General features: G+C 43.2%; 1 protein-coding gene across 1 annotated transcript in view; it reads right to left on the bottom strand.

Annotated features, from left to right (window-relative positions):
• The window catches only part of LOC138064734 (netrin receptor DCC), a 608,179-nt gene that overhangs the window by 97,681 nt on the left and 492,212 nt on the right, over window positions 1–18,286 (bottom strand). Inside the window, exons 13-14 of the mRNA XM_068928548.1 lie at window positions 6,252–6,393; window positions 3,689–3,799 (exon numbers count right to left, since the gene is read on the bottom strand). Coding sequence (XP_068784649.1) covers window positions 3,689–3,799; window positions 6,252–6,393 — 253 coding nt within the window. The remainder of the gene's footprint in view (window positions 1–3,688; window positions 3,800–6,251; window positions 6,394–18,286) is intronic.

The following is an 18,286-nucleotide window of genomic DNA, read 5'->3' as shown; positions in this document are numbered from 1 at the left end:
CCGTTCTCAAACTGCCTTAATGCAGAAACAAAAGTTACTTGAATAGCTATTTCTGAACTGTGATATTTTTAAAACAAAGTGACAGAAGTGTTTCTTACAAGCCCGAAAGACGAAGTAACAACTTAAAACCTTGAAATAAGAAGTTGGAGCAACACTGAAATTCCTTGAACGTCCTAAAAGTAGCAATTGTCGGGCAGCAAACGGTATCAGAATATTCAAAGACCCTTCTGGCTTCAAATGATAACTTTTACATCTCGCACAACACGGATTTCAATTGCAGTACAAATACCTCTAGGCAGCTGCTGGATTGCAACTATTGTATTCAAACATTTCACATTATTTATTTCAGACAATCCAAACACGCGATTCATGCATTTCAGAGCAAAAATCATCACTTCTTATTCCAAAAAGCAAACAGTAGTTTAACTTCCCGCTTCCTTCTTGTGAAACAGGCCTCTAAAGTGAAGCTGAGATGAATAACATTTTTAAAGCATTTTTCAAATATGAGAGCTGCATAAACACTGGGTTATTGCCCATTTTGGGAAGCAAATGCATTTGCTGAGACAGGAGGCAGCTGAGAAAACCCACAACATCCGAGATCTTTCTCGCTCACTTCAGCTTTCTGTTTGCTCCATATAAAGTGCTTTCTATTACATTTTAATTAACTTTACTTTCCAACACTTTCTGGAAACAAACGCTTTTCTTTCTCTGAAACAGCTCTAAACTTTTGTGCCGTACATTTAACATCCAAAAATGCACATCCAAAAGTCAAAATCAACTACCGCTATTTTCAAATATTTGGTGGTGTTATTGTTCTCTTTCCCGAGAATCATGTTTTCCAGAGTAAGGACCTCTGCCAGACGTAACGCACAGCCAAATGTCTACATCGGTGAATCGGCCCGTCCTGCCTCTGCGTGGCTCTGCCGGGTCGCATCTCTCCAGCGCTCACACACCCGTGAGCAAGGCAGCGGTGGGCTCCGATGCACCCTTGGGTGCCCACCAGCTCTGCGCTGGCCTCACGGACCGGATTTCGGCACGCAGGGTGAGACGTCGTCCCTAGATCGGCCCACAAACCAGATTTTTGGTGCTGCCTTTTGTACTTCCCTCCCCTCAGGCACAACTTTAAACCCTTCCCGGGGGGCTCCGCCGTCTCACGCCGACTCCGAATCCGTAACCGCGTTTCCTGGTGAGGGCTTAAACGCCCGTGTCGTTCATCCAAGGATGTCGCCGCTTTCAGGACTACTTACAGGTCCCTAATTCCACTGACAAGCTGGAAAATGCTGCACATTTGGGTCACTTTAGCAATTTCCTTAGACAGTCACAGATGCGCATTGCACAAAGTAAGGGTAGTTTTTACTAATCCAATTTTGTTCCCATATTTCTCCAATCACTTTTCAGCTTAAATTACAATGCGATAGCAGTCTAGCCTGTCATGCTCTTAAAGCGCTAATTTAGAGCTGAAGTTAAACTATATCACTATCTAATATGTCTAACAGCTCCCATCTGTTCAATGCAGTAATCAGAAACCAAGCATCCTAAACCCATTTTCCTGGAGGATACCTTCACAAACTTCATCAGAGATTCTCTTGCATCCTTGCTCAAGCCGTTTAAATCAGACCCTTTGGGGAAAGTACCGCTTTTTTTTTTTTTTTTTTTTTAAACACAAAATTTGAGGCTTAAAATAAATATTTAAAAACTTCCCAGCTGTCAGTAAAGGCACGCGAGCTTTCTAGGGAACCTTGAGGAAGCAGCTATGTTTGGATTTCTAATCACTTTAACAAAACACACTAATTAAAATGAATATCCATTGGGAGCTAGCGTAGTTCTCCAGGATACTGTTTGTCTTCATGTTGCTTACGCCAAGCTGGCTTCCAGTGAAAGCAAGGGAAGCTGCGTTAGCCCTAACAGCCGAGCGGGAACTGCAGTTAGCAATCTGTGCAACAGCACTTCTCCCGTTCAGCTGACACTTGCAGGACTCCGCATTACTACAGTAAGAAGTAGATTTCTCCCTAGGGTTTATCAAAGCATCTTGTTGGTAAATACGTATGTATTATGCAACACCGTGCATTCCCAGCATCAGATGGCTGCAGCTTCTCTACGATAATTCATCGCTATTGCAAATGCAAATGCATGTAAATACAATACGTGAACAAAATGTCTTTGCTTTAATTTATTCAGGCGCGCCTAGTTCTATCGCGTGTCTCCTGTGATTACTCTATTAACATCTCTGCATGCATACATATATTTAGGAACAAAAAATTCAAAGGGATTTAGGGTGTACAGAATGCAAACCAAAAGAAACGTGTACAAATGCATTACTTCCTTTTTGCATTCCGAGGTGTGTTCAGAACTTGCATTTTGCTCCTGAGGGTGAAAAGTCATCCGCTTCCGCCTTCACAACATCATTCCTGAAACTGCTGTCTAGCCGTTTCGTAATTAGAAAGACAGCATCATGCACCACGGCATGTTGTCATCTGTCAGCAGAGTTACAATGCTTCCAAAGGTGCTGTCTTTTATTTAAAATGCTGATGAGAAACTACCTGTATAGCTTGTCTTATTTTGCGTGCCGTGTAACGCAAGCAGTCACTCCTGGTCTACTGTAAAATGCATTTGGGCCTAACGAAAAGGACATGAAACAGGCAGAAATTCTGAAAAGTTATGAGGGCTGCTTCCGAGATCATTAGGAAACCCATTCAGCCAAAGTGTTCCAGTCAACGTCAAGCACGGTGTTGCATTTAAACTAATTATTTATTTATTCTTTCATCCAGCTTGTCTTTGATCCTTTCTAGGTGCTTCATTTTGTTTTAAAAATCATAGCTATTTTCATCAGATGTTCGCTTTTTCATTACTCTCCTTCTATTCTTTTACTTCCTCAAATATCTCAATCATTTTATCTAACCCTTCCATTCCAGTGATTTTTTTCCCCCTTTTGTGTCAGCATCTGTAGAGATTTACAAAGCCCACAGTTTGCAGGTACCTGCATCCCATCATCTTTTGCTAGTTATTCAGCTTCCTTCCCAACCTGAATTTCTAACGTCTGCCAACAAAAAGGCTAGGAAACAGTAGCTGAGATATCTGAATATTTATTTAGTGAATTGCTAGGATTGTTAGTATTATTTTCATTGTTTCTTTGATTGATTATGTTTATGATTTATGAAGTTACAGGTTCATTTCATAGTATTATTTCAAATGGCCATGACCTCAGGAACTGAATTCTGGTAAAGAATTATCACAACAAAGGCTTCCGACTCCTCGGTCCTGGTGATAACAGAGAAGCACAACAGAAGGCATATGGGATCCAAAAGTGTAAGCAAACACCTATTGGGTGACTATTTGCAAGGTCAGATAGCTGCTTACTTTTGCAATTGCAACACGCGCTGCAAAGAAAAGCAAGAATAAAATAAGGAATCTTGAAAGCTTCTGTGTAAAAAAAAAAGAGAAAAAAAATGAAGCTTTTTCCTCTTCTCCATGCTTCTTCACCTGCTCAGAAAGCCATACAATCTGGGCACCATGAAACACTTTCTCTCAAAGAACCAGACAACAGCCTCTATTACTCTTATCCGGGGAATCTCACCCCTAACCTTGACAGCGTGCTGGTGAAAGTGCTAGGGGACGATTGCAGTGACTCCTGTCAACTATACACAAGAAGGCTTTTGGTGATAACAGCTTTTAAAAGAGATGTATTTACCGTCAAGATCATTCTCTGGCGTCTCTGCTGTGTACCAGTCCGAGGGGGGTCCAGTCCCGTTCACTGTCATGGCAGCAACCTGGAAACTGTACTGGCTTCCTTTCTCAAGTCCTATTAAGAAAAAAGTAAAATCATACAGAAAGAAGAAAGAAAACCCCAATTAACAACATGACCAAACTTTGCAAACTTTCCAATAAAATGAAATTTCTAGAAACATTCCCCTTGGATTTGCCATACGTGTTGCAATAGGTAGGGATGCATCTGGAAAGGTCCCAACGCCAGCTCCTGCAGCACTTCTCAGCTCAGCACATCGCCCAGCCTCTACCCTGGTGTCTTAGCGCCCTCTTTGAGGATTATGCTACGTGGCGCACACACGTGCCGATGCAGCCTGGGCAACGCCGCCCCAATTAACACGTGGGCAGAGGCGCAGCCGAATGGCTCTAGAGGGGTCTCTATTATTCATTTAGAGAAAAGAGACTTTGACCAAAAGAAAAGGCTTCAAAAACCGATCAAGGGCTGCACTGGCCAATGACTATTTTGGGTCATAATTCCCATTGGTTGTGCTCATGCCTACAAAATTAATAGCAGTCAAATCAGTAGAAAAATGAAGAATTTTTTTTACATGACTAAGCCATTAATCACACATTTAATGAAAACAGCTCACTGCTCTTAAAATGCAGAGATCTACAAATACTCTGTTCTCATGCATAAAATTTACAGGACAGGAACCAGGATAGCAGCTGCAGAACGGTTTGCTTTCCAGGGCTCAGAGAAGAAAGCATGAAGTCTTGCCAATATTATGGGACGAGCATGAATTCGGAAAGGGACATTTTCCTCGGTGGCTAAAGCCATCACAAAATAATCTCTGCAGCCTTCCTGAACTTGCCACACAACTTTCAAGTCTCTAAGGCACGGATATACGCTTATCTTTTTGCTTAGTCTGTACTGACCATGAAGCACAGAAGAAACTGTTCCATTTAGTTGCAAACTTTCTCTGGAGAAGAATGTTCAAAATTAAAAACAGCAGTTTAACATGTAGCTGACACGGAAGCCTACCATAAAATTGATAGCAGCTATTTAAAAACCTTCCCTGTATCTCTGAATTCCTCTGCTGCTGCAGATGTTCTTATTATCCTGTAAAGCACTTGCCTACCAAAGAGAAGATTGCAACAAAGACCTAAAGCGCCTACACGTTAATATTTAAAAGAGCCATTTGGAACAACCATGTAGCTCGGTCTCCAGCAATCACAATATATGCATGCAGAAAGTAATAATGAGGTCTGGAAATTTTTCTTAATTGCTTTCTAAAATATGTATTCCCAGTCTTCTTTAAACAAAGCCCTTAAGCAGTGCATGCAGCGAGGCGAGCTCCGGCACGCATGCGGCTGGGCCGGCGCGCGGGCTGGGACCCTGAGCGCCCCGCGGAGACTCCTGCGGCCCCCCGAGGAATTCATTGAAGAGTTTGCTCAGGACATGAGCAAACATAAAATATATTGCCATCTAAACTAACCTGTTCTGTTCCCACACAGCAGAAAAAGGCTGTAACTTCCTGCAGCAGTTCAAGCTTCCTAGCAACTTTCATTGTTATTTCTATGTTAAAAATATTTGCCAGGAAATAGAGCCCTTCCTACTTGTCTAAAATGCTTAATGCACTATGTTCCATCACAAACCATGTTTCTGTTCTGCAGCTATTAGTTATCTCCCTGTGCATGTAGTCCCAAGAGAGACTGGGGTCATTAGCCTAGGTAAGGCTATGAAGTTGAGATTTCTATATTTAATGTCTTTCTCATACAAAAAGTTTTGCTTTTCTTTAATTAAGAAACAAATTATTACTTTTCCTTCCAAAACAGTAAATGAAGTTATTTATGCTGAAACATCCAATTCGGAATTTCTTCCAATTACTGCAAATTATACTACTAGTACATATACAAGTACATATAAAGCAGGTCAGTGCAGGTCATTGAAGGTGAAATCATGGTTATACTGAATTCAATGGCAAAGGTGCCACTGACTTCCAGTTTTCACCCTTGATGCTTTGCTGCTTTCTCAGTTATGTCTTGGGTAACATCTTCTTCAAGAACCCAAATGAAATTAATTTTCACTTATTAGAATTCACTGTTACCCTAAGGATACTGATCTGACTACTCATTCACTCCAATTACAGTTTGGCTGTGATCTACTACTGCACTTTTTATTTTGTGAGGAGATATTTTTCCATCCAAAATCTTGGAAAAGAAACTGGGGAAATGGATATTTTTGCACCCATAAGGAAATGTGAGATACTAACTGAGTGTTCTAAGAAACTATCTGAGGCTTAAGTTACTGAACACAAGAAATTTGGCTTCAAATTCACTAATGAAAATGGTAAAATCTAGGAGACAAACACACAATAAAAGCATTGAGGAAAAAAAAAAGTTAAAAAATATAAAGATTGTCTTTGCACAACACAATAAATGCTACCTGCCAGCAAAGAAATCAATGTTCCCTTGAAGTGAAGTATATTTTATTCCCAAAGCATTTAATTCATCAAAACCTTGCAAGGCTGTACCACGTGAACACTGACCTGTGAACAAGTACCAGAGGTTGTTTGGCTCCAGTGTTTCAATCTCACCCCTGCGGGTAGTCTTTCTATGTCGGATTTTATAGCCCGTAATAAATCCATTTTGTGTACCTGGTGGTGGAGGCAACCAGCTCACTTTAATGCTCTGTAACAGAGGAGATATTAATGTTGAAATTTTTGCAAAGAAATGACAGAACTTAAGCACATAAAATGAATGGAATTATACAGGGGAAAAAAAAAAAGAGAAGAACTTTTTTTTTTTGTTTTTAATAAGAACATGGACTCAGCTTGGTCACTTTTATCAGAACAGGTCCAACTCAAATCCAAAGACTCAAACAATGGTATGAAGAAAGCCATGCATTCGGTGGCAGAGTTTACCAGTGGATAGCTCTATAGACAAGGCACCGTCTATGGCAAATGTTCGCCGTTTTCAGGAATTTCTCATTTCAACAGGCCACTAGAATACCGTACTATAAACGTCAGCTCAGCAGTTGAGCAGACACCACAACTCATTTCACTTTTCAGCGCAAAGTGCCACAGTCTCCTCTTTCCGCTTGCAGGACAAAAATAGCCCTCTGAATAGTTCTAACAATTTTGTGCCATTTTAATTCCACAGACCTTGGCAGAGACATTCCTACACCTTCATTATATCAATGTAAAACAAAGAAAGTCGAACCTCTTGGGAGAAGACTTATTGCTGATCCCAACGCATACGTACATTTTAGCCGAACCGTTCACCAGTGAGTAGGAACACAGCCAAGACGAGTAACTGCTTTTTTCTAAATATTATGGGTCTCACCTAAGTTGTATGAAGGATCTTATCTCAGTTTAACAGTCCGAACCGAACTCACTGCTTCGGGATGTCTCTTGGTACACTGCTCCACTGCCGTATTCCCACCTCTTCTTGGCTCCAAGGTCCACAGGTATTTTGTCCCTACCGCTACAGAAGCCACTCTATGTATTTGACCCCTCCAGCCACCAATCCTCGTACCATTTCCTCTTCTGCTGTGCCCTTGAAGAAGCAGGCAGGCAGGGCCAGTGCAGTGTTTGGCATGAGCCTGTGCCACAGGTTTATGCAGCAATACAGCGAGGGTTTTCTTTTGCACTCAGTTCATTTTCTGAAAATCTCAACACTCAACTGCATTTTTCCCGCCGCAGACTTTTAACAGTAAGATCTCCTGCCTGAACAGCGGCAGCTGGTGCACATCAGCAGGTACAGACAGCGGGTGCCTACGTTTTCTCTGTACCGCTTGCCATTTAACCATGCTGAATTTTATTTCCTCTTTCATCTCCCAGTCGGTACAGCAAGGTCTTACCGCAGCTTTTAGCAGGCAGCTTTCACTTTTGCTAGGCTAAACAGATCAGTGCTGTTTCCTCGCTGTTCCTCCTTGCCACTAAGCAGCACGGACCCCAGCGCTGTGCAACTCTGCTGCTGGCATCCCTCGCTCGAGAAAAACCCACACCTATTCCTACCCTTGTTCGCTACCTTATCAGTTGCTGTTCTTAAAGGGATCTTTTCCCTTGTTCTGTAGCAGCTTCATTTCTTTAGGAGCCTTTTGTGAAGGACCTTATCAAAAGCCTTTTGGAAATCCAAGTCAACAACATCAACTGGATCTCCTTACCCATGTGCTCAGTGATTGCTTCAAAGGCCTTTAATAGGTACATGAAGCATGACTTTCCTCCACAAAAGCTGTATTGATTCTTCCCCATCATATCATGTTCATCCATACGTCTATTCATTCTACTCTTTATTACAGTTTCTACCAATTTATCTAGGAAAAACACCAGATTTACTGGGCCGGACTGATAAGAAAGCTGATATTGTACAACATTAACATTTCTTTCCTAAAACAATCTGGGCACCAGCTGTTCTTTGCAAGTCTCCAATCCTTCGAGAGTCTTTACTCAGCAGAATATAAGGTATTCAGGATATTAAGGGTATGTCATGGAGCAATGCCTCACAAATGTATCTATATAGTCTCTTACAGCACTATATTACCAATTTTTGGACAAAGAAAAGTTAACTGCATCACAGTGGATAGTTTTTGACTAAACACAATTTATTACCATTATTGAGTTGCTTAGTCCCTGCATGAATATGTTATAGCACATTTCAAATTAATTATTGTAATAGCAAAATCAATTTTCATGCATATGTTGCCTAGTGATTTATTGTTACAATCAATTATGCATTTCAAAATCAATTCTTCAGGTTTTCAATGCTGAGTAAAATAATGTCGAGTTTTCTGCATTAGGGCAGAACAAACTCCATTTTTCAATTCAAGCAGTGATTGTATTAAAAACAGATTTGGTCACTTTGCATATTGAAATTGCCTACACATAAAATGTTTATGGGAGAACGCAAGCGCCCAGAGAGTGGCTTTAAAACATATTCCTGTTGACAGCTGCAAGGACACGTCTATATGTAACTCATACTGGAGTACACCCAGCGCTTCCAATTTCTGCACAACAACATTGCTCTGAGCTCTCATCACGCCCATGGGGACCTTCAGCTTTTGTGTGTAATCCAGCCCTGCTACAACAAAAAGCCACTTTGACCAGCCACTGCCCTGTTTCTTGGGTATAGCCAAGAGCAGAGCATCTGGACGCTTCCCCAGAGGAGCGAAGAGCAGCTCCATCCTGCTGCCCCTTCTATGAGGGACAAGAAAAGCTCATCTGAAACTCCACTGACCCCTATCCTGCAACAGTCACCTATAAACAGGGTGGAAGAATAAGAAATGCTGGCACTGTACTTCTCTGCAGAAAAGTGATAACAGAACCCCGTAAAGTTATTTACTTCCTAAACCCAGGAGCATCCCAAGAAGCTGGAGATAAAATTATATATGGGGAAGAAATGACAGAGAAGCAGAGGGATGGGAAGGCCTTCAGGAAACAGCTGCACAGCTCGTACAGGTATCTGGTTGCAGTAATGATTTGTAAATTGAAAAATCCTGCTGGAAGGGATAAAATCACATTGGTCTCAAGTTGGAAAAGACCAACTGCCGCCTGCATTCACCCAAAGCACTGCCTATAGGAAATGTAGAAATTAAACAGCTGAGAAAAACAATGAGCAAATCTCAAAAGAGATCCCATAATTGGGAAGACATTCTGATGACCTGCAGTTCGAGCCATGATTTCTGGATCACTCTCCCCCAGGGGTCAATACCAGGTCCAGTATTGTTTAACTTATTCATCAATGACCTGGAGGAAGGGACAGAGTGCCTCCTCAGCAAGTTTGCTGATGATCCAAAACTAGGAGGAGTGGCTGATACATCACAGCGCTGTGCTGCCACTCAGAGGGACCTGGACAGGCTGGAGAGCTGGGCAGAGAGGAACCTCATGAAGTTCAACAGAGGCAAGTGCAGGGTCCTGCACCTAGGGAGGAATAACCCCATGCACCAGGACAGGCTGGGGGCTGACCTGCTGGAAAGCAGCTCTGCAGAGAAGGACCCGAGAGTCCTGGTGGACAAGTTAAGCATGATCCAGCAGTGTGCCCTTGTGGCCAAGAAGGCCAATGGTCTCCTGGGGTGCATGAGGCAGAGTGTTGCCAGCAGGTGGAGGGAGGTGATCCTGCTCCTCCTCTCAGCCCTGGTGAGGCCTCCCCTGGAGTACTGTGTCCAGTTCTGGGCTCCCCAGGACAAGAGAGACATGGCAGTCCTGGAGAGAGTCCAGCAGAGGGCTACAAAGATGATGAGGGGACTGAAGCATCTCTCCTACGAGGAAAGGCTGAGGGAGCTGGGCCTGTTCAGCCTGGAGAAGACTGAGAGGGGATCTCATCGATGTGTCCAAGTATCTGAAGGGAGGGTGTCGAGAGGATGGGGCCAGACTCTTCTCCGTGGTGCCCAGTGACAGGATGAGAGGCAACGGGCACAAACTGAAACACAGGAAGTTCCGTCTGAACATGAAGAAAAACTTATTTCCTGTGTGACTGAGCACTGGAACAGGTTGCCCAAAGAGGTTATAGAGTCTCCCTCCATGGAGATATTCGAGGCCCACCTGGATGTGATCCTGGGCTCTAGGTGACCCTGCTTGAGCAGGGGGGTTGCACTAGAGGATCTCCAGAGGTCCCTTCCAACTTTGGCCATTCTGTGATTCTGTGATCATCACGTGGCTCACTGGGATTTCCAAATCACAGCCTCCATTTTGTCAATGTATTTAAAACAAACAGGATTTCTGAGCTCCACGAGTTTAACACAAGTTAGAAGAGCTAGGAGGCATCAAGTGAACCACTTGCACTCTAGGAGGGCTAACGACAGCGTTGATCACATTGCGTTCAGAGGAAGTGCTCTTTGGACCAGGATCTGGTCAAAGAGCTTCTGGCCAAAGGCAGACATAACCAAGGACGAGCTTCACCACTGGAGGGCTTCAATTCCTTGGTGGGGCCAATCAGCAATCATGGAAGAGATCTCTATATTGTGCAATTATATTGGACCTGTATAAAAAAGCAGGACTGGCTCTAGCATCTGTGAAGCTGTTTCTCCATCAGGTTGGCCGAGCTGGGGGTGCCTCTGCTGGAGCCCGATCAGCAGAGACCATCCTGCCTTTCTGGGCCCAGACATCTCCAAAGCCTCTCAATGGTCGCACATGCTTGCGCCAGCGTCACAGCATCCATACATGTTCTCTTTTTCAAAACAACCTGGTGCTTTTTCACACTGCCCGGGAGCAAAACAGGCATTTGATCTTGAATTGCCTTTGCAATGGCCATGCCGGTTTGCTGCTCCTGCTGCACGACCCCAGCCCACTGTACCAAACGAAGAGGGGTGTGGAGGTGAGCGGTGCGCCTAGGAAGGGAGGGCTAGGCCACGGCGGCGCTCCTGGCTCCCGATGCCGGGGAAGGGGAGCAGACTGAGTCTATGCACGTGCAAGAAGTGCGTAGGAGTCCCAAGGAGCCTGAGAGGAAGCTCCCAGACCAAGGTCTGAGGCTCCGAGGAATTTTACAGCTAAAGCACCAGTCAAAAAGCTGGTATCCAAATACAGCAGAGAGCAAGGCCTGCTGCACATGGACATAGCAGAGCACGTGCACAGCTACCTTTGAGATTTACACTCTCATCGTTTTTAAGGATTAAGGAACTATTGCAGCTATGCGATCAGCGAGCACAGGTCACACTAGCCATTTTTTAAATAAGAATCCACCATTTGGAGCTGCACTCTTCACTGGCAAAAACCTCACACAGCACCCTATTTAAACTGGAGGAGAGCTCTTAAGAACGACCCCTACTTTGATTTTCAGACGGCAGTGACAGACAGCTCAGAGCAGTTCCTGTCAGGTTGTCTTCACAAATAATTAATTTCACTTATTTCTAGTCTGAATTTGACACTTAAATTTAAGGGAGGAAAAAAACAAACAGAAAAAAAGACTTCCAGCACAAGTATCCAAGCGCTTGGAGCTGTGCCACTGCAAGTGCTGAGCACATTTTACGAGATGCCAGCTATCCTTGCCCCTTCCTTGAAGTCAATAGTGCTTCATTTCCCTGCACGGCACACCTCACAGGAGCAACGGATTTGAGCCCATGCTCAAGGCAGAACAGATAAGATCTTCCGTATGATTAGAGGAAAAAGCAGGTTCTTTATACCTCTCCCTAAAGCTGTCACTATAATAGTAACAGTTCACTTTCACCTCAACCTGGTCTCCATGGACACCACAATGATGCTTTTTATCAATAGTACTTAACATGCGACCCTTTGCTCCAGGAAAATCAATGACTGAGGTTCTGGCGGGCTTCTTGTCCTTTCTTCTGCTTAAGAGAGAACATAATGACTACTGCTCTAATCCTTCACATTTTATCCAGGGGGCAACTAGCAGAAAGAAAATATTTCATTCCTATTATACCAGGATTCCTAAGGAAACCATAAAAGGAAGTCAATTTTCAAGCTGATTTTATGAAACTTTTAGTCCTGCTTGAAACCTAGCGTGGAAAAGTATTGTAGAAGGTTGCTTGCCACCACCGTTTCGCTGAAATGATTCTTGTTTGCACAGGAGTATGGCCCTGCCTTGCACCATAAGAAAGTCATCCTGCGTAGCTCAACCGGAGCTGGTACAGCCAGCACTTGCACTTCCCTCAGTCACGAATGCGATGGACGTCCCAAAATTTGAGAAGGAGTCCCAGCCCTATTGAGGAGGAAAATATCTATGTGACACCAGCTCTCTAAAGGCTTCTTCTTTACAGACTGCAAACTACACGGCACGATCCCTGCCAATTCAGCTGTATTTGATATTTGCTGTATTCTCTCTTCTTCAGAGAGAATAGGTATTGACCCAACCGTTCCAACCAAGCCTCAGCTGAACCTTCACAATCTTTTCCATAGTTTCCAAAAGAACGAGATATTTTTATTCTCACATTTTCATGATTACTTAGTTAGAAACCCAGATGGACTAAGGAAGAGTTGATCAGAAATGCATTGATCAGAAATGGGGAGTGTCAGAAAACTCATATATCTCATCAAAGCAAAGTTTCTGGATGCCCATCAAAGACTATTTGTCAGTTTACTTTAATCATTAGTCCTCTGGATATGCATGTCCATGGAGATATTTGCAAAGATTACTAGTATTTGCAATTAGCTTTCAAGATACCTAAGGTCTGTAAAATGCTGTGGTGACATATATTAAATATTATTAACAATAACAGTAACAAACACCACAGCCCCTCCCAACTATCAGTGGTTTCAATATACCCAGAAGGCACTCGCTCTCCTCTTAAGGTTGCAAGCTGGAACAGGACTGTAGGCTTGAAGAAATTAAATTTAAATACTAGCATAAACAAACTGCGCCTGTCAGAAGTAAGGCTTGTAGCCAGAAAAACAATACACAGCGTGAGACACAGTTACAAATAATTATAGGTCCCCAGTACACTCAACAGAAAGTTTCAGGACTAATTTAACTCATCTTTCATGCTTAATAAGGAACGCAGGAACCGGCTACGTACATGAGCCCGGGAACATCTGAGGCAGTATTACCTCCCCCAGAAACGCTCCTAATGATCCGCCGGTACGCAGGAGTCATCCCGTGCCACTGAGAACAAGCCTTTCACTGCTTGCCAAAATTCATGTGAGTGTCTAACTGTGGTGTCTCTTTACTGCTGCTAATTAATCTTGGCCTCAATAATCTGCTGCGAGCGAACTCCACGTTCAGAGGCATTCAGGTGCAGGTTTTGCTAACAATTAAATCAAAACTGCCTGAATGGCTCCCTCACAGAAAAAAATGTATTATTTCCCAAGTCAGGTACGTTTTGAAAAACAGGCAGGACTCAAAGACACTTGAAAAGAGTGTGTTAAAAAAAAAAAAAAAAGTAAAAACCTCAGGTGTATTTTAAAGCAAGCTAGTGCTTAAGCTCTTGAGTAAATGTTTTCATTTGGCCTGAAAACATGAAAAATCAATGTGTCATTTGTGCAGTAAGATGTGCTAAGCCTGGCATAACTGCCAAAATAATAGATTTCACCAGGAAATTAAGCATCATGAGGTGAAGTAAAGGGTGCTTAGTGTTCTGATGCTTTGCTATGTACGAGTTCCCCCTTGAAAGAGGGGATGCATTCCCAAGAAATAAGTACTACATACTTTGCACGTGGCACAGAAGCTGACTATACCAACATCATAAGCAAAATCAAATCTATTTTGAAATCATACCTATGGAGCCTGTGGAGATTCTTTATGATGCTTTCTATAACATGAGGATGTCTGATTTTTGAAAGGCACCTATTTGCAATTTGAAAGTCACCTATTTGCAATACTCTGGGAGAACAAACTAAGATCAGTTATTGGAAAAGAGTATCTGAACCACCACCACTGAATGCCACATTGAACCTTTTCACCCTGACTGTGACTACAGTCACTTGCTCTTGCAACTCCATTTTTTTTTTAAAGGATATTATTTAGCTGCTTTAGTTTTTATTATTGTTCTTGTTAGAAAAAAGCATTATGCATGCGTGTTATATGCGTGTTATGCATACATATATATGTATCTAAAAGTGCCAGTGGTTGAAGAAGACAGAATTCGCTTCTTTGGGAGTTATTTTTTCATGTCAGACACAACATTTTGCAAGTGGGAGAGCAGCAAGGATGTGGTTTGCATCCATTTTCCCAACCAGTTCTAGTCTTTTAGAAGCTTCCCAGCAACGCGATTCCTGGTGTTTGACCTGGGACAAACCAGCAAGCCCGGGCCATCAGCCGCAGCCTTGGGCTCCGCAGCACCGCGGCTCTAACTACCCCGCTCAAAGTTCAGGGCTTGCAACAAGGATACAGCTGTACCCACAAGAGAGCCCGTTTCCTCCAGATTACGAGCCCGATTTTTAAAATACAAGTGGTATTTTGGCAGTTCAGCTCAGCTTTCCCATTTCACACGTCAGTCAGGCCAAAACATTTGGGCACACGAGAACCGAGCGCAAGCGGTCGAGTGCAGCAGTGCAACGAGTCGCCCTCGTCAAAATCCTCCCGTACCCCTTTCCTGCTTCCTCGAGCGACGAGGAAGGCTCACGGTTTGCGTTTAAGGTAAAACCTGTGTTTCTCCAGCCCCGAGAGTCCTGGCCCCGTTCCCGCCACGTCCCACCTGCTCCGCGGGAGAGGAGCTCCCGCCGCACCGCCAAAGCTGAAAATTAATTTATAAGGATGTGTTGAGGCTGTTGCCAGTTGCCTTGGAGACGAGCAATTTTAACGTCCCCGTCCATGGTGTTTCATAAAACCACTTTTATTCCCAAGTGAAGATAATCCTAAGAAAAATACCACGAGGATTGTTAAGACATAAAGACCTTTCCAGCCAGTATCTTTCTCCTTGGGATGCTTCTCTCCTGAACTAAGTCTCCAAACAGCTCTTATATTAAAATTGCATGAAAAAATACTTAAACTATTTGATTACCAGTCTTAAAAAGATATATATACACACACATATACATATATACACACACACACATATATAAACAAATACATATATATATATATAAAATATAGCAACGGTTTAGCAGGGAAGAAACCTAAGGGAAAAAATGCCTCTGGGTGCCTTCACTAACTTGAAGAGAGGATGAAACATAACCAAACATAAGGCTTAGCAGTGCCAGGAACCCCAGGCAAGTATGTGTTTACAGTGTCAAAGGAACAAAAACAAAAAAAACCCAGTGAGCTTTCAAAATAAGCACACGAAAGAGATTCTCATGTTTTCCCAAAGACTTCTCTCTTTCTGCCATCACAGAATCTTCTGTGGCACAATTGCTTCCAAAGTTTGGCTGCAGGTAATTAAAAAAGATTTAGGAAACGCTCACGTACAGTAAAAGCGAGTGCTTTTTTAGCCGAATGACACATGGCATTCAAAATGTTACACGGGACATTTTGCTTAATTTACACATTTTCCTGTTGATAAATGCCAACTGCTTAGCCCAACACTTTTCCCACCTCAAAAAATTTTGATGTTACACAACCATGAAGGTGAGATCGCTCTCATCTTAACTTTAAACATTTAAAATTAGCAGGTCAGGCTCTATTTATAGCTAACGAGGAGAAACAAGGAACATCTGAAAAAAACTCACCTCGAGTGTCCGTCTCAGAAAATTCAAATCCATTTATAGCAATTTTGTAAGTAAAATGACGGAAAACAAAACTTTTTGAAGTAACTGAAAAGCGTCACTCACTTGAAATACTTTTTTTTCTTTTTAATTTTACTGTCATGCAAACTTTCAAAACTTTGACTTCTCTTTCAGAGCTAAGCTAGTTAAGTTTTCACTGAAAAAAAAAAAAACTGTAACGGGAAAACCTATCTACAATACGCTCCCATAACCACAGCAATGTATTTCTTTTCACTTCAACTCACTCTTGTGACAATAACGTAATTACTTAGGACAAACTTTCATATATTTAGTCTCAGATCTTTCTCCTTTTAACGCAAGCCTTCCAGTTTCCAAACGGCCACAGACACGTGCGTTAATTCACTTCTTAAAGCCTAGGCACTCACTCAACAGCCCGTCAGACCACGTCTGGTCTACGGTACCATTTTTATTCCCATCAGCTGGGCAGGAAAAGGTTGAATTTCACAGTATATTTCATCTCCCCCTTTCCCAACCTCTTCTACATGTTTCAAATTTGTAACGCATTTCAGTCAACTTTAAGAAAACCAGTCATCATTTTACAGGTCCAAGGATCAAAGCAACTATCAATACTTGAATCAAGTTTTCAATTACAAATGCATTTAATTGATTAGCAGCACCTGTAGTTGGCTATCACTTTAATTACTGGTGATACTGATGCTGATTACTTAAACGATATCTGCCTGAGAGCCTTATGATTAAGAGTTCATAAAGCAAAGGGCACAACAATTTCAAAGTAATTAGGCTATTAAAATTCAAATTAAAATCAAAATCTCCAGAATATTTCAAAAAACCCCTCCATTTTAATTAACGCTGATGTGTGTGCTGACGTCAGGCGCTGCCCAGAGGTCACTCAGATGCAGCTAATTCCCTGCTGCTCCGCAGGAAGAGGAAATCGCATAGAGTATGTTGGCCACCCGTCACAGCAAAAGCCTGAATGCCATCATCCGCGCACACAAAGAGAACAACAAAAGGAGAAAATTCAAATGATTAAAAAACCAGCGACAAAGTTCTCGTTTCCGTGGTCTGAGCACCAGATTCGGTCTCAGCTTTGACACTGATTCTCTGTATGACTTTCTACAAAGCCCACTTACCCGCTCCTCGTCCAATTTAGGCATTTTCAAAACCATAATACTGGAATATTTGCTGCAACACAGGTTTGCGAGTCCTAATGTGTATGCAGCTTGCTGAGGTAAGGCAGCAGAGGAGTGCAAAGCGCCGCTGCTTCCCATGATATATTATTAACCTCGACAGGGTTGCTTTGGGTCTCTTATGTAAAAAGCGTAACGGTAGCTCTCCAGCAGAAATGGTAAGATACAAAGGGCTAATCCATCAGGATTATGCTATTTTGGGTACAGAACAGAAGTGGGTTTCTGCAGGGAAAGGAACCCTTCCGGTGCTGTTCAGCATGCAGCGTCACTGGGACGGTCCTCTGCCTACGAGCTGGAGGATGGGGGGCGGGATGCAGAAGGGTTCGCCCAGCAAACGGCTAAAAAGAGATCAGTTCTGCAAATGGGTATAAAACTTTTGTTGGATTGCTCAAAGATGGAAGATGAAGACTGACATCTGATTTATTCCTAACGGGGGTTCCCACAGGATTCCCCAAGTGGCCGGAGCACTGTGAACATATGCAGTTCATCTGTGCAGCAGCCTCATGAACGCATATGGAAACGTCCGAAAGCTTCAGCCATCTGACAATCAATTTGGAGCGATGCTGCATGTCGGGAGGTCCCAAGGAAATATACAGTGTCTGCACCGGGAAAGAGAAAATGTGAGGCCTGAGGAACTCCTCCCTACAGAGAGCAAAATCAGCAAATCAACCAACGCCTCATGACCTTGCTCATGTTTAGGTCAATCGTCTGCTCCCTTCCGGTGCAACAGGTCTTCCAGAAAAACGTAATAGATCTTCCCCGAAAACAGCAAGTCCAATTGGTCACGTTAGAACCATGTCTCCAGATGGGGACAGGGAAGACTTCCTCCAGCTTCTCCTCCCTCAGGGAACTCTACAAGAGTCCCAACTCTCTGAGCAGTCAGCTACCAAGCCCCAGTCACACCTCAAAGCCCTCAGCAACTTCATGGCTGCATAACCCAGCTTTCATTTCCTGTCCACATGATATTGGCTAGAATTTAGGGGCAAAAATCCCCCATCATCTGCCTACCTGCCTGTACTACCCCTCTTGCACATCAGAAACACTATGCTCTTTTGGGGCAAACATCTGTCCAGACAATTGTCCACCAAACCCAGAACCGGTATTCCCTTCCCCATTACTGGGACTACATAACTTTTTGGGTTCCCTGGTCCAGTTTTCTAAGGAACAAGTGATTACCCTGCGCTGCGGCCTGCCTGGTGTCAGGACAGGGCCCTTGCTGTTTCTGTGCACACGCTTTCCCTGGGAGGGTGGCACACACTCTCCATGCTCATTTCGACTACCAGGGAAGGAAGGATCCCCAGCCCTCTGCAAGAGGGTTGTGAG

Source organism: Struthio camelus, chromosome Z, assembly GCF_040807025.1.
Source record: "Struthio camelus isolate bStrCam1 chromosome Z, bStrCam1.hap1, whole genome shotgun sequence".
Taxonomy (NCBI): Eukaryota; Metazoa; Chordata; class Aves; order Struthioniformes; family Struthionidae; genus Struthio; species Struthio camelus.
Note: the sequence above shows the minus strand (reverse complement) of the source record. Positions and strands in the feature narration are given on the sequence as shown.